Here is a 25,924-nt window from a genome sequence, read left to right on the forward strand (position 1 = left end):
CATACTTTATCCATGTTTTCCTTAGATTTTTAGCCTTCATCCGACGATCACCTACAAAAACCACAAAAAAGAAATAAAGATCGCAAATTTCATCAAACAGATTTCAAAAATTCTATTAATCTCTTACACTTATAAATTTATAAATTTAATACCAATGCAGTAAATTCATTTCTAAAATTTTCCCCACAAGCAGTAAATCTAATTATGATGAAAATTTGTAACTTAAAATTCCCCCATAACTAGCAGTAAATTTCCAAATTCTATGCAGTAAATTAATAAAATGCAAATGCAGTACTAACCTTTTGATATTCTCATTTATTCGCACAGAAATTCTATCCACACTCGCACAGCTCGCCCACGAAGAATTGTTTAAAATAATGAATTTCAGTTTCAAGTTTTCACACTCAACAACTCTAACATATAATAACATGTTTCAAACTTTCCTTTAACCCGGTTGGAAAGGAATCATATACTAAACAAAACTAACCAACGCAGCTTACTAAATACCACAAATCATAGAATAACAGCATGACTAAGAAAAGGAAACCAACGGTACCCAAACCGGATTAACCCAGTTTAAAACTGGATAATTTATTCTTTTGAAGACTATTATAAAGTCTAAGAAAGAAATAATAAAACACAAAAAAGTCGAAAGACAAACCCATACCACGAACAATTTGCTTTTTGGAAAAAGGACATAACCAACAAGACATAAGAAAAACCACAACAAACCCAACATAAAACGTTGTCACATAACAGGACCCCTCACAAAAACCGCATGAAATCATACTCCCACTCCTGGCCTAACCCACCAGGAAGGACGTCCTGAGCATGCTCTATAGCCGGCCTAACCCACCGCGCTACATCCACGCTTTGTGACCACACCTCTATTTTTAATAAGAGCTACTCAAGTGTGAGTAACTCTTCAAAATAACCGAACTAAAATAAAAAGCTTTTGTGAAAACAACTAACTAAAATCATAATTAAAAAATATTAAACTAATAAATGTTTTATAAAATGTAAATTACATTATGCAATACATAGATCAGAATACAACACCAAGGACGAACATCTAAAGACAAAACGACCCCACTACACTCGAGAGAGAATGGCCAACCACAATCGATATGCCACTCACAATCACAACTCAAAGGATTTAGAGTACGACTTGACTTCGCAGAAAAGGACTTCATTGAACTAGACCAATGACCACCTCGACGTTCAAGTATACGTACAGATCCGAGTAACCAGGCATCCCCTCCACGCACAATCTCCACGCCATTCCCAAACTAGATCAGACACAAAAGAAGTTCTCCACGCAGAACAGAAAAACCTGACATAGCAAACCATTCTGAAATCAGATTTGAGTTTGTTGCAAAGACTTAGTCGTTGTCACTAGAAGACACAACGTCTTATGTCTCTAACTCCAGCTTCCTGGAACTTCTTTAACAAAGAGGAAACAGAAGAAATATGATGTTCGCCAAACACCAACGTCCATCATCCATCCTTCGAATTGCAGAAGAACTATTCTAAAAAAACTCTGTAAAACCCGGATGGGTGGAACCTGATCTAGACTACATTTTATGATTGGATAATTTAGATATTTTACCAATGTAAAGTATTTAATATTAACCAATCATGATCCATCTAACTAACAACCCACTTATTTGTAAGTGCTGAAGTTACTTGTAATTTCAGCACCAGAGAGATTTGAATTTAACTTAGAAATTAGTTGGACTCTCCCGAGCACTTCAGCAGCCGCAATAAACCAGTATACCCTAGATCTATTGAGCCTAGCAGAGACTAGTTAAACAACCTGAGACTAGATAGTATAAGAGTAAGATTAGGATCGGTATTAGACTAAGAAGTTGCACGAATCTATCCGGCCGAAAATAAGATAGCGTGACGAGCAGACGGTGTACCCTATCCGAAATTACTCTATGAGTTAACCACCTCGGTTCTAACTCACCTTGATCTCCAAATGATTGATAACAACTGTTTGGTTTCTGTCAGCGCTCTTGTGGCACAGTTCTGTAGGGAAGTCTTCTTCAGTATTTGCATGTTCGGTTCCCGTAGATGTTATTATTATTATTTTTTTGAAAACTCATTACTATTTGTATTTTCTTGCTTTTTTCTGTTTTTTTACCTTATTTAAAACTACTTTTGGACATTTTTCGCTTCTGTTTCCGAAGAGCAGCTTTGCATTTGTGTAATATATTGCATCTTCTTTTTAATGATTTCGAGCAATAAAGCACATTGTGAACCAGGATGCTGATGGTCGTTGGTTATAAGGACCAGTCTAAGATTGAGTGATCCTTATAAGTTGTCGAGTTTCTGTACTAAATGCGAGATGTTCTGTTTTCTGCCACCGGATTATTTAAAATGAAATAATGGAATCTTTTCTTTTCGTAATATTACTGAATGAAAGAATGACACTTGTTTAACCCATGTTTTTTCGTTTTTGTTTCTGGAAAAGTCTGGAAAGTTATTCACTCGCAAAGTTGAATTATTGCAGTGTGATTACGCTTCCAATCACGAAAGTGGAAAGCCGCAAAGAAACGTGAATGACATTATTTCGAAAGTTGATTTCAATTTAATGATTTCCCAGCGGAATAAAAAGGTTAGCTTGTGATCCAGTTAGTTTATCGAAAAATCAATCATGGAAGGTTCATAAAGTTCGAAGAGCTTTGAGGAGATGGATTTTTTCTCCTAGAGTTGAAAGAAAAGAACTCATGTTTTTTCGGTCTCCTTCAATTCCTTGACTTTTTCCTAGCTGTCTGTTGGCTGTGTTTTCATGCTGTTTCTTTTAGCTAAAAAGTGATTCGAAACAGCCATTTAATTTGTTTGGTTTGAGTTGAGATGGTTGGTTGGAATTGAAACAATAGTGGCTGTTCAGCAGGGGTCCATATAACATCCTGGCACCAATTTAAGTGGCATTCTAATAGTTAGGCGCAAAGCGCAACATTCAATTAATCCAAGTATTTTCGCAATTGAATCCCTCATCTGCTAAGTTAAGGTTTTTGCTGCGCATTGTCGAATCAATTTACGCAATCGGTTTGTTACTGGGTACTTCTCCAGTTCCCAAATTCCTGAATATGTCCGCAGGATAAGGTTTTGAAGTTTGTTGATTTAGTCACACGGGCATGTTGTAGTATGACCTTGTTATGACCTTTAGGAAAGCGCATTACAGCCACCATCGAGGAGGCTGGCAGAAGACAGTTATTGTCGTGCATACGTAAAGTGTTAATTATATGAAAGTGAGAGTGAGTGTGTTTAGACTTTGTGGAGAATGACCTGAGAGCTTCTGACAGGTTCATGTACTTGCACGGGGAGGGAGATGTGGCAGACAGTCAGACCAGCAACAACCAACACAACAACCCCCTGTAAGTATTCACTACACTTATTAAGTTCATTTGCTAAAAGGCAGGCAAATTTCGTTCTCCAATTAAGAAAGCGGAAGTGGCGCGAAAATACGTGATCAATTTCTCGTTTCGAAATGGGAGTTTCCCAGCCGAATGAAAAGTTTAGCAATTGATACAGTTTTCTTAAATGGGTTTATTTTAAGAAGAAATCGAGCATAGGGTCTATGTTCAGTCCAGTCCACTTTTTTCCTTTGCAAGTCGCTCATTTTAGTTTGCAATTTTGCGCTAAGTCAATCAAAACAATATTTTTTAGGAACTGTTTTTATTTTTTTGGATGCTGTGAGCTCCAACGTAGATATATTTATCCTGCAATCTTTTTTCAAAGGTTTTTGAGTTTAGAAAGCTGGGTTTTTCTCAATTTGCTGTGATTCTCAAAGTGTTTGTGTTTTTTCTTCTTTTTTGCACGCAAAATCAGGTACCAAAAACATTCATGGAGTCATGGGTCGAGTAATATATCATATGAAAGACAATTTGAAACTTCAAAAAAGTTGTCTCATTGTCGCGAAAAATACGTTTCAAAGTTTTGATTTGGTCTAATTTCGAGCGAATAAAGCGAGCGAGCTGGCCTCTTTTGCTAAATTTTAGCCGCTTACAAAAGAATATTTCTGCCTAGTTTCAGCTAAATTCTTTTGGTCTCTTAATTCTTTTTTTTTGTTTTTCTGGTCATCTTTTTTAAAAATTGTTTTGTCCAATTTGCTTTTTAACTTTTAGAGTCAAATATAGGCTTTATTTTTTTTGTCTAGATTATTTTATCACACCCACACCATGGAGAAGAATTGACACTACTTTGAAAAAAACTTTTTTGCTTATTTTGTTCAAGACTAGTCTGAACATTCTGGGCTACTTGCACAGTAGCAGGATATCCTTGTTATTACACAAGCAAAGCTTGTTTGATACTATGAATTCTTTTTTTTTCCAGCCTAAGTCGCAAACTTTTATAAGACGCAAATATTGTTGCGGCAAAATGTGTTCATTTTGAAAGTGTCATTTTGATCAATAACCAGCTATCAAGTACAGCAAATGCTAAGGATATTTACACAGACTATTATTTTACAAACAGTACTTTAGCTTCAAGATATGATGGATCTGTAGCGTAGAGGTAGGGAAGGAGACCCGCAACAAAAAAAGAGGGGGGGGGGGGGGGTTCGAACCTGGGAGTTGTCGGAGGTTTTTAATAAACTTTTTCGTATACTAGTTAAAATGCGTCCGCTCTATAAATTGAGGCATTTTAGTTGGTAAATTTCTTTTTTTTTCAAATTGACTGTTACTGCCAATGCGCCATAATTGGCCTGCGTCACTTAGCATTTATGTAGACCCATAATTGGCGTGCGTCACCTAAGAAATTGTTTTATTCAGTTTTTCACAATAACGTTATTGGTCATATTTTTGCTTGTGTATGCGTAGTGCAACTTTGCCTATGTCTATTTTTGCTGGTTTCATAAAGAAGTTGCCAATCATAAAAAGTTTTTGAATTTCAAAGACCTTACTCAAGAAAAATTTCTCAAGTAATTAGTTTTTGTTTTGTTTCCTTTCATGCTTATCTTTCTTTTTTGAATTTCTTAGCTCAGATATTTGATATTTTTCCTTTCTGACCATTGAAAGTAATAGCAAGGATAGCCGGGTGCGGTGCAAAAAGCACAGAGTTATCTGACATTTTCTTAAAAAAGTACATGAAAGGATACTTTTTTTTTCAAATTAGTGTCGTTTTTGGTTCTTGATGCAATGAAAGGATCTGGCAAAAGACCAGAATTTAGACATATTCGGCAGTTACAGTAAAATAGGCATTTGGGCAACCATTTTTAATTTTTTGCAGTTTTTTTTGAAATTTTGAAGTTTTTTCATTCCAAAGACGGCGCTAAAAACTTCAAAAGAAACAAGACCGCCAAAATTTTAATTTACTTGAGTGAAACTAAAGTTTCACGGCTTGTCCGTTTACAAAAAGCCTGCTCGCTCGCTTTGTTCGAAATTGTACTGAAAGTGGAAATTGTACTGATAAGTTTTTTTCCGAAACTGGGTCGATGAACGTAGTTAAGACAAGACTTTCAAATAAGTGGCAATGTTTTATTTGTTTTTTTTTCAGACTAAAACTTCTTTTGCGGTTTGACTTTTGATTTCTTTTTGACATCTTTTCATTTAATTTGTTAAAAGGAAGACAAATTCCACTATCGAACAGCGAGTATCGAAAGTAGAATTTATTTTCAGATTTCCTGGCGAAATAGAAATTCTCAAATTAGTTAATTTGATTTTAAAAATGTAAGTCATAATTTGTTTTAGAAATCAAAGAGGTTTAAAAGCATCTATTTTTGTCTTAAAGTTTTTGAAAGCTGAGATTTAAAAAAACAAAGCAGTATTTTTTGTTTACTTGTGTTCATTGACTCTTTTCCAAAAGTCGTTCGGCTATGGTTGATTTTTTCTAAATATTAGAATCATGGCTGGAAGGTTTTAATATGATGTATCACTCCACCCATTCCGATGGTTATTTGCTGTCACTGTTTTTAGTTGAAAAAAATTTTAATGGAGTAAAACTAAAGTTTCAAGAAGCTGCAGATATTTCACCACTGAGGGCTTTACGAGGAAGTTATTTTTCTGATACCGTAGAAAGTTGAACAGGAAATGCAGAATGTGTCGTTTGATTTGTGCAAAACATGTGAGCAGCAAAGTAACTGTGTGTGCTCTTATCGTGTGTGTGGATGTGGTTGTAGAGCGCAGCTGATGTCGCACACGTTGTCTGCGGAAGAGGAGGAGGCATTCAACATGTTCCTGTCCCAGATGTCATGAGAGGGGTGGGGTGACAGCAGGAAACAGCAGCACAGGACCATGTCATGTCATCCTTCTTCTCAACACTATCAACCTCAACACACCCACCCACATCACAAGCAGAAACAGAAACAGAAACTACCCCGCAGTCCAATTCAGTCCAACTAATGACCACAGCCTCTGTAACTTAAGCATACACCCAAGTGGAGTGGACGATCAAGAGTGTAGCAAAACGAAAGTGAAAAACGAGTTCTTCTAAACTAGTTGCTCACATTTGACACGAAAAATAATTTTGAAACAAATCCAAATTACTTCATAACAGTAGTTCAGTGTTATTTAACTAATCATTTCAGATGAAAAGAGAACAAAATATTGAAAAATAGCAAATTATTTACAAAAAGACATGTTTTGTTTGGTACACTAGTACAATCATAATGAACTTGAAATCAAGCTTTTTATCAAAGTTTTCTCATGGAAGTAGTCATGTTTGTGAAGCGTTTTTTTTCTCACAAGATGGTTTCAATCTGAAATATTTGTCTGCTCAATCAATCTCTTTGCAATGTGCTATTATTTAACAAATCGGCTGACTGATGTCTGTGGCAACTGAAAACACATTGCGTTTGTTGCCATTGACCGACAATGCTGAACTTACTGTTAACTGAATTGCAAGTATCGGTTTGATCGATACGTTCAATTCTGAATCGTTTTCCTTTCACCCCTAAGGGCTTTCAATCATGAGTTCTAGTTCAGCTACGATTAGACTGATAAATCAATTGTTTGATGAATTAATTATGCTTGCGATTAGGAAGCGTTATAAGTTATAAAAGTTTGTTTGTGCTATAGTCTAGATCAATCCACTGTTCCAATATTTCTCTGAATTTAGCTAGCTTTCTTCTTAGAGACACACACTTAAATGCAATATTTCAATGTCGCTTAATTAAACCTGTAAATACACAAACTACTCAGATTCCAAGTGGCTATTACTTTTTTTTTCTGTTGGAAAAATGAATAAAGCAGTTTCTAAGTAAAGAATGGTCGAAAATGTGGAAACTTAGCGGAATAATATGGCAAGCAATGTGAAAGTGCTTACAAAAATAGTGTTTTCTTGGGGGAGCGAAAGATTAATATCGTCTCTATATCCAGATGAGACATCTTTCTATGTATAATTGAAGAAGAAACCTGGGCATTTAAGTTTTCCTCCTAGTTTCTAAGTTTGTCCTTCCGTGTTAGAATAGATAGATGATTTTCTAAATAGTTTTTTTTTTTGTTATTTGTCATGTCGCCGTGTGTGGACGTGGCAGCCTCGACCTATAAACTGTTGCTATGTTGTGCTTGTACTTTGGCTGTGACGTCTACACTCACTTAACTTGGCTCTTTTCGGTTGTGTTGTACACACTTGAATCATTCTGAAGTAAATCTATCTGATTGGCTCAAGTGTCTCTGAAAAAGAGTGGGCCACAGTTGATGAAATTACGCTGTTTTGACTGCTCCTCTAACTGAAAAGGACTATTATTGTTTGGTATAAATTTGGATACAATGTGAACATTCCCCCTAACCACTCTTTGTACGTTCTTATGCAGTCTACTCTTCTCATCAGAAAATATCATTTTTATTTCAAGTTCTTCATACTATTTTAACCTACAAGTCTATTGAACATTACCTCATAGAGTCCAGTTTCTTCAAACTATTCCCTTTCCTAACAATTGTATGGGAGTGTGTGAACAGTCATTTTGCACCTGAAATCCAAACAAGGTCGCTGTTTTATTTCAATTGGTTTCATTCTGTTAACCTTGAATCTGATGTGAAGTTTCAAGTTTCAGCTTGAAGGGTAATTTGGTGCTCGTTTTAGCTGAAAAAAGGCATGTAAGACATGCGTCAAATCATGCTGTTTGGCTTTGTGCTACTAACAAGTTTTAATGAATACCTGTTCGAAGGCAAAGAGTTGGTTTAGACCATTGTTTTTTTTTGCTGAATGTGTGAAGTTTTTAATTTTGGAAAGATAAATCGATATTTTATTTTCTGTTTGTTAAGCTTGAACTCAACTTGAGAATATAACGACATTGCATAATGATAGCCAAAGGCACGCCCCCCCTCCCCCCCCCCCTTAAACCATGCCACATACATTAAGTGAACATATGCAGATATATATTTATGTGCTCTAATTTGAATATAGAGAATTTCAAGTTATTTAGGACGTTGTTGTGTGGGAGAGTCAGAATTGGTCCATTCGATGTTTCAGCCTATAAGCACTCGATTCTGTGCAGATGCCGTTTCTCTGATTGAACACGTGTGTAATGTCTTATTCCTACTCTCCTCTCGGCTCCCATTCTGTTAGGTTAATGCATGCTTTTCTGTCTAAAATTTATTTTTGGACCAACTCACTTGTTTTCGTTTTATTAAACAATGCACAGGAGGAATCACGAGGCCCAGGATAGTGACAAAATGAGTGTAGAACATTTTTTGTTCAGAGGTTTCCCTATTCGCTTCATCATGGCTACTCAGATTCTATAAAAAACGACCCGATTAATTTTGCTGGCCTCAAAAATGCGCTGACAGAGATACACAGTGATTGCAATTGACTAAGAGGATGTTCTTTCTTTGGGTATCTGGAAATGCTTGTGAGCTCACCACTTTTCACCTTTTGATCTTTTCTAAATACACAGTTTTGAAAACTTACCCTTGATAAAAAAGACATTATTCGGTTTAAAAGACTTTCCAGTGAATTGTTACATTGAACAATACAATTGACAATCCAATTCTCGTGTGGAGATTGTTTCACAGCATATGAATATATATTTTGGTTTTTTCAAGAACGAACTTTTTTAACTGGAAAACTATTTTTTTTCACAATCAATTTTATGTTTTGGTGGTTTGTTTTAATTCGTTTGCTAAATAGAACGCAAACTGCGTTCTCATAAAAATGGAGTTTGGTTTTCAGTTAATTACTTTTTTAGTTGCATGTCAATAAACGAGGGAAGAGGCCGTTGTTGATACGATATACTAGAGTAGTCTAGTTTCTTTTCAACTTCAATTCAATTTCCTTTGCTAAAAGGAAACAAGTTATTCTCTGCTCTTACAAATGTGCGAATGGATCAAAAAACGTGAATAGTTTCTAGATCATTTTAATATGGATTTTCTTAAAATTTTCAAGCGCTATCATAAGTTTATCCGGTTTTCTTAATTTGGAAGAAATGTATGAAAAAAAAAACGGAAGCAATGCAATAGGTGAATAATTTGTAACAACTTTTTTTGCATGCACAAAAGTTTTCGCGTAATGGGTGTAATTTATACAAATAATAAATAATAAATTAAACAGAATGTAAACATAACTTCTGTTGGAAGAAAAAAATATTCATTTTCATATAAACGTTTTTGTCATTTTTATCCATATTACAAAATATTTAAGGCTTGATGCTTTAAATGTAAAAAAGAATTGGGTTAAATCTAGTTATAGACGTAAAATTATTATAAAGAGGATATGCAAATTCAATTACCTAAAGTTTGACCACAGTTTGAAATTTTCACTTTTTAGAGAGAAACGGGTATAAAGTATCCAAAAAATTGGAAGATTTTTCTTTTCAAATATCGGCGCAGTTGTTCAAGAGTATCTGACTTTGATGGCCGTTGTGAATAACAAATGTGTTTCCATGTTTTTGACTCCACGTAAAGAAAAAGGAAACTTTCATCTATTCTAAAGTAGGAAAGATAACGTCATGCGGTCTTCACAGAAACCTTTTATTTTGCAAGCTAATTGCCTGGGGTTTGAACTTGGGTTGCTAAAAATAGGGAAACATCAGATAACTCTCTAGTTGAGTTTGTTTCATATAACCACTTTTTATAATCATCAGTTCTATTTTTTTCTACTTCGATTGAAAACTCAATTGTATTTTCAGTTGTTTTTTTTTGTCATCAATGATAGTCTACAGGATGTTTGCTGCCCTCGACTTATTTGATTCAGTTTTTTCTAATGTTTGATATGGACGTTTTAAGGAGATGAGTTTTTTCGTCTTCACTCTCTTTCGCGCATTAATGCTTTTACATCGGAACAATTCATTTCATTGTTTTCAGTTATGTGACTTCATCACGGTCTTCCTTAAAGGACGATAGTGAAGTGGTTATTCAGCTGCCCATAAGTACATTGAAATCAGTTTGAGACTCGGATAACGCCATTGGATTTTCAGTGTTTTTGGTTTGATCGATTCGAAACTTATGCGCTTTTTCTGAAATTATCAGCTTTATCTCATGAGTGAATACAAGCTTGAAGATTTTTCTTGCATAAGAGGTGGTAACCTTCACTGTTATGTAATAAAATTGTGATTTTGTATGCTGAGTATATTGATCTGTTTTGAATCTGATCTTTTTGCATGCATGTGATATATGCTGTGGGGTAAACTATCTTCTTATATATTAAATGTAACTCCGAATGCGCTATGGACGCAATGTTTTGTCGAATGCAACGTTTAAAAATTCTTAAAGCTTAACGTTTAAGAGAAGGCCAAAAATGTTCTAGAACTTTCAGATTTTTCTAAGTCCGGAATATTCTAGAATTGTTTTTGACAAAAATTCATTTCTGTAGACAAGATGAACTCAATTCATTTTCAAGGCTAGACAGTTCCCGTCCATTTTTCCCGAAATTTGCGTTGTTAGGTTGACTTAATTCTGAAACGAACCAACTAAAAACAGCAGCCTCCTTGCTAGAAAAACTAGGTGTTTGCAAACCGATTTGCACTATGAATTGTTTTGAAATTTTCAAAGTTTCATCGCTTGCATAGCTTTCTTGGAAAAACAAACTTTTTGCTAATCGATTTGCTCTGTAAAAACTTGAGATAATTCAAAGTTTCATTGCCTCAATAGCTTGCTTAGAAAAACTTAAGCTTTTCGCGAACCGATTTTCCCCTTGAAATAACTTGAAAAGTTCAAAAGTTTCATCGCATGAATCGTGTGCTCAGAAAAACGTTGAAATATTTCAAGTTATCTCATAGAGCGAATCGTTTTGCAAAAAGCTTAAGTTTTTAAAGCAAAGCTTTTGCAAACATTTTGTAAGCAAGCTTTTTGCATAATAACTTTAAATATTTTAAGTTTCAAAGCTTTAATAGCTTGCTTAGATAAACTTAAGCTTTTCGCAAAACGATTCGGTTTAGAAAACAACCTGAAATAATTCCAAATTGCATAGCTTTAAAAGCTTGCTGAGAAAATTTTCAATTTTTTCTGAACCGATTCAGTCTATAAATTAACTTGAAATAGTTCAAACTTTCATAGCTCTAAAAGGTTGCTAAGAAAAACTTAACTTTTCGTGAACCGATTTGGTCAGCAAAATAACTTAAAATATTTCAAAATTTTTAAAAGTTTTATAGCTTGACTAGCTGGCGTTGAAAATATAGAAGCTTTTCGCAAACTGATTCGGGATACAAACTTAGCTGAATTATTTATTATTTTGAATTCTTTACGTAAAAAAGCTCGCTAAGAAAAATTTAATTTTTTTTTGCGGACCGATTCGATCAACCAAATATTTTGGGAAATTCTAAGTTACATAGCTTGAATAGATGCTTAGAAGACTGTAAGCTTGCTATCTTTTTGCTAGCTCTTTTTTCTACTTGAAATAACTTGAAATATTTTGAAGTTTCATAACTTATCTAGCTTGCTTAGAGTTTCTTAAATTTGTTGTCAACAGATTGGCTTCATGCAAAGATCTGAAATTTTACCTTGCTTGAATAGCATATAAACTATTTTTTGCAAAAGATTTGATCCAATAAACGATATGAAATATTTCAAAGTTTCCTGAATTGAAATGCTTGCGTGAAAAAACCTGAACATTTCGAGAACTGATTCGGTCCATAAAATAACTTGAAATAATTCAAACTTTCTTAACTTGAATAGCTTGCTTAAGAAAAAAATTAGCTTTTCATGAAGCAGTTCGTTCTGAAATGTTTCAAATCATAATATTTATAGCCAGCATTCATTCTATGAAAAACCTTCAAATAATTCCAGTTTCATAGCTCTAATAGTATGATTAGAAAAACTTGAATCTTTTGCGAACCAGTTCGCTGTGTGAAGTAACATGAAATATTTCAAAGTTTCATCGCTTGATTAGCTTACTAAGAAAAGTTTATACTTTTCGCCAACTGATTCGCTCTATCGCACAACGTGAATTTGTTCGAAAGTTTTGTGCTTGAATTGCTTGCCTAGAAAAACTTCTCTTTTCGCGAATTTATTCGCTCTATGAAACAACTTTAAATAATTCAATTTTTCATCGCTTGAAATGCTTTCATAGAAAAACCTTAGGTTTTGCCTTCCGATTTGCTTCAAGAAACATTTTGAACCTTAATTTTTTCTAACCGATTTACGATATGGCTCAACTTGAAATTGTTCAAAGTTTCATAGCTTGGATAGCTTGATCAAAACATTTTTGCGAGCCAACTGATAATTGGAGGCGGGCTTGCTAGTGTTTTTTAAATGTCTCTTAATATGCCGGTATGCACATCCGACTTAGAATGGGCTTATATGCGTTTAAGTCCCAGGCTCGTCGACATTACGGATTGAAGAAAGTATAAACTGTATGATTGTGTTTCACATGTTGAACATCCAATGGTCGAGTAATTTACATCATTCATTAAAACTGATATCCGTTTTGTGAGAAGCGTCTTTGATTAAAACATGTTTCACGTTACTCTCAATCCCATAAACAATTTTTGCACCCTAATGTTGAGTCCCGGCTTTTTCATTGTTTTTTTCAGTATGTATGAAGTTGAAAATTTTTTTGGTAATTATTGAATTGTAGACATTTCGTTTGCCTGGTCAGGTTTCGTATGCTGAGGTACCACATCGCGGATTTATCTTGTGCTCTAAGCAAGTATCATTGTGGTTGCAAGTGTGTTTTTGTAGTTTCAGGGGGACTTGAAAATAACTTTATTTCACCCATATTTGATTTATGGGTAATATTTGACCCATATCTTGGGATTTTTTTGCTTTTTGAAAAACTTCTATCCCAACTCTGAGATTCAATGGATAAACGATTGGGTTCAATGGATAAAATGGGTTGTTGTAAGTTTTCCTGTTTAATCGACTACGGCCAGTTTTTTGCACAAAAAGTTATGACTCTCTGAGAAGTCATTTTTTTTTCATTTTCGAAATTACTTGACTTTTCTCGAAAAGTGACTTACAAAATCTGGGTTCTCTCAAAATAACAGGAGTGAATATTTTCTGCACAAGTGACTACGCCTAAATTTTTCTGCACAAGAGGTTATGATTCTCGGAAAAGTCAAATTTTTTGATTTTGCCAATTTTTTGGAAATTCTTGAATATCTTGCACTTCTGATATCAAAATTCTAATCGAAACAAAAGGCTGTTGAACGTTAACCTGTATAAGCGTCTACGCCTCTTTTCTTATGAAAAAGTTATTGCCTTGAAACATGTCAAAGTTTTGAAACTTTGACCGTTTTTTGGGAAATGTTTTGACTTTCTCGAAAACGACTCTGCCATATCTCAAGTTAAGTGTCCAATCGAGAAACTCGTTTTTGGGAAACTCCTCTGCGTAAGTGACCACGACCTAATTTTTCCAAGAAAAAAAGTTATGGATTTCGCAACTGAAGTTTTTGAACTTTTGACCGTTACTTATAAACTTTATCCTTTCTTAAAAACTACCCTATCAAATCTTCAAATTTTTCTTTCTTTTTTCTAAGTACATGATTTTTCGATTTCCATCTCGCAGGTCTTGAGCAGAAATTGTTCTAAACGGCAAATTATTCTCATATTCTTTGAAAAATGAAATATTGCTTTTGGATAAACACAAGGCAAAGAGGCACAGGTGGTTAGGACGATAACCTCAATGGAGATAGTTCTGGTGTTCGGAATCCGCAATGAGACATCTGATGAGAATAATGGTTCGAAGCTTTGATTATTGTAGATATTCAGAAATTTGGTACAGCTGATCAAACACACTGACTTATCCTCGCGCCCTGATTAGGAAGTTACGGTTGCTCAGAGTGATGTTATGAATTTGAGTTTTTCCCTTTTGTATTATATTTATTTCATTGCATATTCAGTTTCTCTTTTCTTCCTTGCCACTAACTTGGTCATTGCCAGCAACCGGTAGTGCAGTGGTTGGGCACTGACCAAAAAACCAAAGGAGTCACTTAGAGTATGAAAGATGACCCTTCAGATTTTTTTGATTTTTCCTTGTGATCGAATTGATGTTGCATAGTTCATTTAATTTGCATTTTCTGGAATCTCTTCCAAATGTTTCACAATTTGTAACTCGATTGACTACTGAAAAGTAAGTTACAGTTCTAATCCCGCTGGTAATGGAGTAGAATAGTATGCAAACGCGAGGTAAAAATTAGGCACAAAAAGCAGTTGTAAAGAACATGAATTTTAATTGTAAGACTTCTCAGCGGAATAAAAAATTTATGATATCCCTTTTCGTCATCATAGAATTTTTTACAATTCCTGAGTTTCGCGAGAACTCGTCTGCGTTTTTGTCATTATTAAACTAGTCGTAATTTGATGAGAGAGTAACCCTGATGAGTTCTATTTCCGCTAGAGTTTGCAATTTCTAGATAAGAAACAATATTTTTTATCTAATTTAATTACCCTTTCTAAAAAAATTCTGTTTACTTATTAGGTTTTTCTTTTTTTTTCAACAGTGTTTCTAGTAGGTCATTGCTGATAGTTTGATAAAAACCTGTGCTTGCACAGCAACTGCCTATCTAAAATAGTTTAATTTAAAAGATACTTAAATGCAATTTAATGACTTTACATTTGTTACATTTGTTCTCCGAAGTTTGGATGTTGACAAAAAGTTTACGAAAAAAAAGTTTTTTTTTTGGTTCTCATTAGTTCATTGAAAATTTTCCAACTGTGTCTATTGCTATGTTTTTGAAGTCATTTTCTTCAAATTATCTATCTTTTCATACTGAGTGAGCATAAGTCGTCAGCAGAGTAAAAGTAGTAATTTGGATCCTCTACTATAATTTAAAACCAAGTAATATATTGTAAAACGGGATGATCATAGACAGTTTTTTTGGATTTTTTCAGCGCTACAGACTACCTTTTTACTTGTTTTCTGACTTCCATTTTGTTTTCTGCCACCTTATTGGTTAAAATGAACCTTCGGCGTTTTTTTTTTCGATTAATTGTGAACGAAAAGAAGACTCCTATTTAGGACGCTGTTATTTTGATTTTTTCAACTCGGTTTTTATACATATTTTTGAATGTTTTCTATTTTAATCGATTTGAAGCTACTTCGTTTTTGTAGATAAAATTGTCTGCAATCTTTTCCAAATGAATAAACATATACCAGCATATCGGGTTGCTTAGCGTCTCCGAAGAGGCTTGAGTGGATCAGCCCCTGAGCCCACCCTTTACTTTAATCCTATCATCAATTGTTCATATCTTATGCAAATGAAGATTTGTTTTTATCCCCTTGTAATGTGTTTGGCACTGTTAGTAACTCGGTTGACTACTGAACAGAAAGAAATTGTTCTAATAACCCTTGTAAGAAACCGATTAGAATAATATGCCATCAAACACGCTAGCGCGAGGTAAAGTCTAGGTGGTTCACTTTTGTTCATTGAAATTTTTCCAATCGTGTGTGTTGCTATGTTTTTGAAGTCGATTTTTTTCAGGCTATCTTTATTTTCATACTGCGCCAGCATTAAGCGTTAGCAGAGTAAATTTAGTATTTTTGGACCCTCGATAGTATAATTTTGAACAAAGTGACATATTGTAAAAACAGGATGATAATAGACGTTGAAGTGGTTTAATCTTTGATTGATTGGTCTTTTCAAGTTGCCGGGTTTCTCTCCAAAAAGCGATGAGTTCTGTTTTCTGTCACCTTCTTGGATAAAATGAACCTTCAACTTTTTTCCAATTGTTATGAGCGAAGGGAAGTTTTTTGTTCAGGTCGTGTATTTTGATTTCTTACTCTACTTGTCCACAGCTTTTTGTCTTTTTTGCTTGGATTGATTTGAGTTACTGTTTATGTAATTAAGTTTGTTTGGAATCACTTCAAAATGAATGAGCATGTACAAGAATGTCAGGCTGGATCAGCGCTACAGACTACTTTTTTATCCTATGTCAATTGTTCATATCCTATGCAAATATAGTTTTTTCCCTTGTAATATATTTGGCACAGCTAGTAACTCAATTGACTGTTGAACAGTAGGTAACGGTTCTAGTAGCTGGGAATGGAGTAAAATAATATGCCATTAAACACGCTAACACGAGTTAAAGACTAGGCGATTAAAGCAGTAACCTGGATTTTGATTGCAACATTCGTCAGCGCAATAAAAAAATAATAGTATGATAACATGGCTCTTTTGGTCATCATACGAATTTTAAAAAACAAAAACAGTTCGCGGAGTTTCGCGAAAACTGCTCTGCGTTTTTGTCATTTTTCAGATTGATCAAGACGAAGTTTGATAGAGAGTAACCTCTGAGATTTTTTCTACTCGAGTTTCAACTTGCTTCAACTATATTTACCGCTTTTTTGTATTTTCCATCTGATTAAATTACCATTTCTAGAAATTTCAGCTAAAAATGCAAAGAAATTCTGTTTTCTTAAGTTTTTTTTCCAAATTTTTAACTGATTTTTTTTTGGACGTTGCTTTCTGTTTAGTATGAACATTATGTACTACTTGCAAAACAACCGGCTATCTTAATTCGTTTAATTCAATTAGAAAGATTTTTTAATGCGATAAGTTTTTTTCTCCGAATTTTGGATGTTCAAAAATAGTTTGAAAAAACCCCTTTTTCAGTTTCCTCTAGTTTATTGAAAATTTTCCAGCTGTGTCAGTTGGCTATGTTTTTGAAGTCTATTTCTTCGGGTTATCTATATTTTCATACTGCGCCAACATGAAGTTGCAGCAGAAAAAAAAGTATATCGGATCCGCTATTGTATATTTTTGAACATTGTAAACCGGGATGTTGATAGTAGTTGAAGCGGTTTACTCTGTGATTGATTGGTGTTTTCAAGTTGTCTGATGTCTGTACGAAATGCGAGCTGTTTTCGGTTGGGGCACCTTGTTGGCTAAAATGAAAATACAACATATTTTCTAAGTTTTTGTGAACGAAAGGAAGATACTTATTTAGGTCATGCGTTTTTTTTTTCGTTTCTAAAAAATTGTTCATGTTCTAATTTGGTTTTTCACGGTTTGATTTTTCATCTCGAATACCTCTTTCCAATTACAAATAGGCAAATTGCCCGAAAAATTTGATTGACTTTAAGTTTTATAAGCGGAATTTAGTTTTTGGCTTTTGCAGCGGGTTATAAAATCCCTAGTAAAACTGAGTCAAGTTTAATAAAAAAAAGTGTCAAGCGTAAAATGTCTTGGAATTCAAAATGAGCTTCCTAGAAGTTCAAAAGTAAGGTAGTGTTTTCTTTGAAGATAGAAGGAGGCAGGTAGAGTTCAATAACACTTTTCCAACTGTCAGCTGACAATGATTTCATTTTTATGAGATAAAAACTCTTCTGTTCGAATTCAATTTCTTCAACTATGTATTTTATCCAATCGTGATGAAAACTGTATCCGGATGCTTTTTTTTCAGGCAGGTTTGGTTATTGGATTAAAATGAGCAAATCAATTTTCACAGAGTTCGCAGACTTGCTGATTAAAGAAAACTGGAGCCTTGATGTTAGTTAATTTTGATTTAGCTTCATTTAATTCGATTGATATAATGATGTCTGGTTACAATAAATTCACCGTTTAGCACCAAAGAAACGAGGTCAATCATTTGGCTAGTTTTCTTTTCTATCAACAATTTATGAAAATATGGCTCAAAGAACATTTTTACTCCTCTTCAAATTGCTTCGTGTTGGCTCTTTCGAATTGTCTACACAATTGCAGTGGAGTGTAATGTTGCAGAGCATAGTTTTTAGAGATTCCTCTCGCAGTTTATCGATGCCGAAAGACGCGTTTTAATTACAATAGAGCTTAAAAGAACGGTTTTTCCTTTTAATTTTGTTATAAATCGCTAATGAGGGATTCCATTTAGAAGCGTGGATTAATTAAACAACTGTCCATAAATCCGAGCATTGAATCAGGATGCGTTCCAATCTCCTAGGTGTTAGTTTTTTTTGCAGTCTTTATTTTGACTTGACTTAGTGTTTCTGAACTTAGTTAAGGCCGTAACAGTTAATTAGAGCATGTGTTTTTGGAAGTCCTCAAATTTTCCACTCTGATTTTGGCGGCTTAACTGTTGACATCGCTTTTATTAGGTGTATGTTCAAAGAGGGGCGCAAACTACGTTTATTAAGATCATTTATCCACGAGGGATAGGACCAACATACGAGCTGTACAGCTCATCACGGCGAACCGCTGTTGTGCCCCTGTCTAAGAACTACATGCAATTTTTTTGGTTATTTTTCTGGGCTGGGTAATGTTGCCTCACCCTCAAGCAACGAGCACGGATCATGGTGGGCCTCGAACATCCGACCTTTCGATTGAGAGGCGGAGACGTAACCACTTCACCACTGCTCCTCCAATCACAACAGCAGAAATGACTAAAATGTCGTGTGGTTTATACGCTTGCTATGAGTTTGAAACCTGCCATTTAACTTCTGCCTTATCACACAAGCAAACGCTTTTGTTTAAATGGGACGTCTTTGTTTTAACCCAAGTTGCGCATTTTTGTGTTCTATTTCGGTATAACTGTGCCTAGTACTATTTGGCTAATGATTTAGTAGCATACGTTTTCTCCCTCCGTCGGTGTGTACAGTAATAGAATATGTTAACGGTGTCCCACTCTTTAACCCTACGATATTTAACCACCCTATGTTTACACCCCCTATTTTATAACCCCGTAACATGATAACCCCACAACAATTTAACCTCCTTTTAATGACGATAATTTGTTTCAAATTAAGTCCTTTTTATAAGTACAGGAGTAGTCCAATTAAGTTTACTAATTGAGGCCTGAAAAGCTAGTCTTAATTCACTTGATGCCTCTAGCATCTCAAAAACAATTGCATTTCGATTAGTGAGAGAAAAAATCCTTCACTCACGCGTTCAAAACAGAGATAACCTACATGGTGCTAATTGAAGGCAACAAAAAACGTTTGTGAGTTTTATAAAAATCATACTGCCTATTTCTTTAACCATTGTTATACCACTCTATCAGATAAGATATAATGTTTGAAACGTCATTCCATTTCACTTTATCTTCGAGAGACAAACAAATGCTAGTGGTATCAGGCCTAACGCAAAAACAAGACAACAACAAATTGGAACTGCTCGAAGTACCAAACCCAAAAATGCCGCGCAACAGCAATTACGGATGGAGAAAACTTTTTTGAAACGAGGGGTCAACATAATCACGATATTTCCACGGGCAAACCTGATGCTGGACTTGTTTTGAAAAATATCAAGGATCGAAGCGATAGTAACACCCCAACCGTCGCAGTCGCAACCGCCATTCAGCCCTTTACAGACGACATTGCCACTCAACTAGCCCTACCATCCAAAGAAAATTTGGTTCGCATTGAACAACGACCGCGCAAGCATTGAGAAGAAGTCTTACCAGTCTCCCCAGCAACTAGAAGTTTCGAAATACCCGAAATTTTTAGAAATATTATAAGATTTGACAGTGGGCAAAATGATCACGAGAGGATTATTTTATTCGGCGACCCTGAAATGCTACGTGTGCTTGAAACATCCAACTTTTGGTTGACTGATGGAAGTAACCCCGAAAATGGTTTTTCAACTTTACTTCATACACGTTAGTCTTTCAGGAATAGCCCCCGCTTGCATATATGCGTTCCTGCCAAATAAAACAAAAAACTTACCATCGTTTCTTAGAAGCCCTAAAAATACTAAACCCTGATAGTAGACCTGTAAAAATTTTACTGGATTTTGAGCAGGCCGCTATTCAAGCGTTTCAGAAAAAATTTCCCGAGTCCAAGCTGTCGGGATGTTTCTTCCATCTTTCACAACGTTTTATGAGAAAAATCGCGGAGCTCGGATTGGAAAAGGATTACGAAACAAACCACGAGTTCGCTTTAGCACTCAAAATGTTACCCGCACTGGCTTTTAAAAAAGAAGAAATAGAAAATTCATACGATAAAATAGTGGAGGAAGTTCAAATAGTTTGCGATCGCACCATAAAAGCGAAAAAAAGGCGGAAAAAATAGCGAAAGTTGACGAGCTTTGCCTTTATTTTGGATCTAACTACATAAAAAGTCCCGTCCCGAATCGGGAAGCCCTATTCCCCGTTCATTATGGAATCAAAGGGATGCGGCATTATCGGGTTTGGCTAGAACAACAAACGCTGTAGAGGGCTGGCATTATGGCATACAGTACAGTCATACTTCAGTGGATCGCATCCCAGTGTATGGTAAGTGATTGCAAATTTGCAAAAAGACGCTTCCGTCCGAAAACTTAATTTCTATAACGCCTCGAGTGGGCACCAATTTATAAAAAAGAAAAAATACCGGGTGCTCAACGAAAAAGTGCAGAATATTATGCATGTTTTTGAAGAAAAAACTGATTTGCATTTCTTTGGCGCTATGGCGAACTTGAGTTAAATATTTGCTTTTTGTTCTTTGTTTATATTTTCAATTTTCACCTTTTTTCTATAATTTTTCTTGATTTTACAAAAATGAGCTAGAGTCGATTTGAAACCGGCAAAATAATAAATACATACAAGGTGTTGATTTTTCTTTTCCCTCCACCCAACCCTCTAATGTTAACCTATTTGTTGTACCCTTGATATACCCTTTATCATAATAACCCGAATTTCAATTGTTTTCGGAAAATTGGAATTTTTTTGTGACGCCAGGGATTCGATCCGTTGATCTCTAATTTTGAGACTAACGCTTTAACCACTATACCATGAGGCCTTTGGTTGTCATCCAAATTATTGTTCCAACTTTGGCTCTTTGATCTTTAATTACGCGCATGTTTGAGGTCAAAGCGTAAATCAATTCTGTCCGTGCCAAAAGATCAAGGTCAAGAAATTCAAATGGTTTTGGACTGTTTTGTATGGGACTGTTTTTAGAACCTTTTTTTTGATGTTTCGGTTTTTTGTTTGGGATTTTTTTTGTATATGCACCAATTTGAATCATGTCGGTAGGATTGGTTTTCAAGTTCATATCAAAGTCTAGACTATCGGCAAGGTCTCTTTTGTTTAAATCTAAAACGCATTTAGCAGCGTGCATGTTTACTCATTTTGCTTCGCAAAATTTTTTGCAAATAAAGCTTTGATTTTTACCGACGATATGGTTCCGAATCCTTTTCAAGTAAGTTTCACTTTGATTCTAACAATTGGTTTTAAAAAGGGGTTAAATTGTAGTGGGGTTATCTAATTTCGGCGTTATATGAGAGGGGGTTAAGAAAAAGGGGGATACAAAAAACGGGGTGATAAGCTTGGGAACCGTGTTAACTACTTAAGGCACGATACATAAATTTGGAAAAATTTTCACGTTACTCTCAATGCTGCAGTAAGAAGACATTTTTTGAAATTTTATCTTTCCACAAACAAAAAGCCTCATCCTCTTTTTTTCCAACCTAAGTCGCAAATATAAGTGTTAATTTTGAAAGTGTTCATTTTGATCATTAACCAGCTATTAAGTACAGCCAATGCTAAAGATATCAACAAAGACTGTTAAATTACAAATAGAACTTTACCTTCAAGGTATCATGGATCTGTAGCGTAGAGGTAGGGAAGGAGACCAGCAACAAAATAAGAGGGTTCGGACATGGGTAGGTTCGGCTTTTTTTAATGAACTCTTTCGTATATTAGTAAAAATGCGTCCGCTCTATAAATTGAGGCTTGTTAGTCAGTAGATTTTTTTCCAAATTGACCTCTTATGCGTCAATCATTCAGTTTTATCCAGTACCGTTACTACCATATCTGATTTAGAATTTTTCTTAATTTTGTTCTGTTTTTATTTGCATGAAAGGTTTTGGCTTGTTGTTCTGACCATTTGAAAACTTTATTTCAGTTGGTAAAATTAATGTAGTTCAAAAGTGAAACCATGGGCCATTTGAAGTTCGGCATGTCGCCGAGTCCATGGATACTGGTTAAAAAGCGACATGTTAATGATTTCAACAAACATATACTATGTATATACTATCAATGATTAATGATAGTATATACATACTAAAAGTGTTTTACTTGCTCTGGATCTCGCATAGTTTCAAATGACTATAGGCATTTATTAGATCGAGGCTGCTGAGCCAAACCGTTCCAGGTTTTGATAGAAAGTTATTAAGCAATATTGTCGATTATTTCATGAACGTTCAGCATTTGGCATTTGTTTTTACATATCTGGTCGTTCAGCAGTTTCAAAAGAGATATAAAAATTTCTTAAAATTTGAAGTTCCCATCTCTATATTGAGGCTCTCTCAGGAGGGTACTTTCAGGAGTTGCTCCAAATATGACAGCTCTAAACCTTTTAGTTTTCCAGATATGACGTTTTTTGTAATTTATCAAAAAAAAATCCGAAAACTTAAATTAAACCTCTTCATTCAAAATCTGAAATTCCTGAGCTGTAGTTGGGGGCTGTCAGAGTAATCTCAGGGGTAGTGAATTTGGCTTCTAATTAAGAATGCCCAAGATTCCCACTTTACGAGATACGACGATTTTTGTGATTTTTTCAGAAATCTTGAGAAAACTTAAATAAAAATAATTCACAAAATTGAGATTCCCAATCCTGTAGTTGAGTGCTGTCAGAGCACTCTAAAGGATTGCGTATATTGCCTTCATATAAGACTGTTCAAATCTTGGTAGTTTCTGTGGTGTAACGTTTTTTCTGGTTTTCAAAATATATATATTTTTTTTAAAGAAAAGTTAAGTTTGAAGTTTTTCAAAATTTGATTTTCCCAACGTTGTAATTGGGTACTGTAAGAGTACTCTCAGGAGTTGCAAATCTTGCGTCCTAATGCGACTGCTCAATTGCTTTCAGTTTCTAAGATGTGACGTTTCTTAGTTAATTCTGAATTTTTTCAGAGAACATATATAAAACTTCACCAAATTTTATGATTTTTCAAAATTTGTATTGGAAAAATTGACTGAAAAATTCTGCAAAATTTGTAATTAAGAACCCTGTAATTGGGTAACTAAGAACCCTTTAAGAACCCAGAATTGTAATTAAGAACCCTGTAATTTTTTCAAAATTTGTATTAGAAAAATTGAATGAAAAATTCTGCAAAATTTGTAATTAAGAACCCTGTAATTGGGTGCTGTAACAGTACACTCAAAGAATTTAGATCTGATTTCCTGTATATGCGGTGTTTTATGAGTTGTTTATTCGGAGTACCGGAGTAATTTTTTCAAAATTTGTATTAGAAAAATTGAATGAAAAATTCTGCAAAATTTGTAATTAAGAACCCTGTAATTGGGTGCTGTAACAGTACACTCAAAGAATTTAGATCTGATTTCCTATATATGCGGTTTTTATAAGTTGTTAATTTGGAGTACCGGAGGTGCGTTACACGCTAGTATATAAAAAGTTTTATGGTTTTTCAAAATTTGAACTAAAAACATTGAATAAAAAACTTTGCATTTATTGAAACTACCAACCCTGTAATTGCGTGATGTCAGAGTACATCTTATTCTCAATTTCAGCGGTTTTTTATACTTGTTGAAATTTCGAACACCGGAGGTGCGTTACACGCTAGTCTATATCTATCTATCTATCTATCTATCTATCTATCTATCTATATCTATCTATACTATATTTAAATGCTAGTGACAGCTATCTCCCATGTTTAAGCATAATAATTTTGAATGTTTAACGAACGATTTTTTCATGTTTAAGCTATATCTTATAATGCAATGCTTAGGAAAATTTCAATTAATTTTAAGTTTTTTTTTCGAGGCCAAATAAAGTGTCTGTCTGTATACATGCTTTTTTATATAATTTGATTGTCTGTCTACCCTTCGCCTAATTTTTTAATTTTCATCTATTATCTATCTATCTATTATAATATATTTAAATGCGGGCTTCACTATCTCGCCACGTTTAAGCTTTTTCAACGTATTATTTTTGCATGTTTACAAAGAAATTTTTTCACGTTTAAGCTATATCGTATATTGCAATGGTTAAGTTTTTTTTTCAATTTTCCAGTTTTAATTCGATGTTTGTTTCATCAAGTTTGAAATAAGCAACACACTAGTAGGATAATGTCAGAGTTTTTCTAGCTTTTGCGATTCTAATCACCAAATCCATTTAGTTTAAACGATAGGCAATTTTCGAGATTTTTCAAAAAGTTCTAGAAATTTAATTTTAAAAAATTTCTCAAACTTTGAAATTCTTCCTGGGTACTGTCAGGGTACTCTCAGGGGTTGCAAATCTTGCCTCCAATTCTCACCTCACATCCTTGTAGTTTTCGAGATATGACGGTTTTTATGATTTTTTTAGACTTTAATAAAGTTAGACTTTAAAAAATTCCAAAACGTTGAAGATCTCAATCTCAATCCTGTTGTTGGATTTTGTGAGGGTACCCTCAGGGGTTGCGAATCTTGCCTTTGGTTATGGCTTCTCAAGTCCTTGCAGTTTTCGAGATTTGACGTTTTTTTGGATTTTTTAAAAAAAATTTCAGAAATTTTGGATATTAAAAATTTCACAAAATTTGAAATACCATTTCTGTAGTGAGGCTCTGTCAGGGTGCTCTCAGGAATTGCGAATTTCGCCGCTGAAAATGACTTCTCAAATCCTTGTAGTTCTCGAGATATGAAGTTTTTTCTGATTTTATCCAAAATTTTCAAAAAATTTAAATATTAAAAAATTTCAAAATTTTGAAAATCTCAATCCGGTTATTGGAATCTAAGTGGGTACTCTCAGGGAGTTGCGAACCATACCTCTAAAATTGGCTGCTCAATTTCTTGTCTTTTTCGAGATATGACTTTTTTAGGATTTTTAAAATTTTTCAGTAAACGTAGGTAAAAAAAATTTCGCAAAAGTTGAAATACCGTCTCTGTAGTGAGGCTCTGTCAGGGTACTCTCAGGCAAGTATCCTATTAATTGCAAGTATCGTATTGTATGGTGTTATGGTGCATCGGTAGTGATGATTCCCAGCAATCAGATGCTAGCGGGTTCAAATCGCACGTGCGCTGCAATTTACAAGGTGAGCTCTTGTAAGATAACCATAGCTTAGTTAAACCTAAATAGTTAATTTTCGGGTTAGTCCTCTGGCTGGTTAACTAAAAACAATTGCCGGAAGAAGTTTATTAGTTTTTCCCATAAAGTGCGTTGTAACTTAAAGTTTGAAGTCTGCTACAGGTTCTGTTGAGAAATGAGCACCTTGTGAAAGTGCAGTTGATTGGGAGTCCCGAAATGAAGTCACCCACTGTGGGAACAGAGTGTATGTTGCACTTATTGAAGATGACAGAACAAATCTACCTCCTCACAGGTATGTCTGTTACTGCTTCAAGTGACACCACTTTTGGGACAAGGTTTGCTCAAACGCGCGTTGAAAAACAATAAGTTGACAACCGATGTCAACAAATATCGCTAACATGATTTCATATTAAGTAAAAAATAATGGATTCCGTAAACAAAGAGGAAAAGGTTGTGGTAGTTCTGATTCTGGAAGTAGAATTAATACCACGTTTTTGGGTCGTTCGTTTTGTTTTTTCTTTCTTTCTTTCTTTACGTCCCAATTTTTTGTACGTCCCATAATTTTTTCCAGTAATTAAAAGGCAAATGGTGCAATAAATTTCTAAGTCGATTTAATTTTCAGAATTCTTAGCAAATTATAAAGTCATTTTTTGGCTCATATTTCTCAAATTGATCAGTCTGATTAAGG

General features: G+C 34.6%; 2 protein-coding genes across 5 annotated transcripts in view; both read left to right on the forward strand.

Moving 5' to 3' along the window:
- The window catches only part of LOC134850884 (polyadenylate-binding protein-interacting protein 1-like), a 174,949-nt gene extending 168,370 nt beyond the window's left edge, over window positions 1–6,579 (forward strand). For both annotated transcript variants that reach the window (XM_063866648.1, XM_063866649.1), the window contains 2 exons: window positions 3,278–3,383; window positions 6,125–6,579. In XM_063866648.1, the coding sequence (XP_063722718.1) occupies window positions 3,278–3,383; window positions 6,125–6,200 (182 nt within the window). In that variant the 3' untranslated portion in view covers window positions 6,201–6,579. The remainder of the gene's footprint in view (window positions 1–3,277; window positions 3,384–6,124) is intronic.
- Window positions 1–25,924, forward strand: part of LOC134850886 (uncharacterized) — a 201,917-nt gene that overhangs the window by 168,367 nt on the left and 7,626 nt on the right. For all 3 annotated transcript variants that reach the window (XM_063866651.1, XM_063866653.1, XM_063866654.1), the window contains exons 2-3: window positions 17,723–17,809; window positions 25,399–25,528. In XM_063866651.1, coding sequence (XP_063722721.1) covers window positions 17,747–17,809; window positions 25,399–25,528 — 193 coding nt within the window. In that variant the 5' untranslated portion in view covers window positions 17,723–17,746. The remainder of the gene's footprint in view (window positions 1–17,722; window positions 17,810–25,398; window positions 25,529–25,924) is intronic.

The sequence above is a fragment of the Symsagittifera roscoffensis genome, chromosome 7, assembly GCF_963678635.1.
Source record: "Symsagittifera roscoffensis chromosome 7, txSymRosc1.1, whole genome shotgun sequence".
NCBI classification, from domain to species: Eukaryota; Metazoa; Xenacoelomorpha; order Acoela; family Convolutidae; genus Symsagittifera; species Symsagittifera roscoffensis.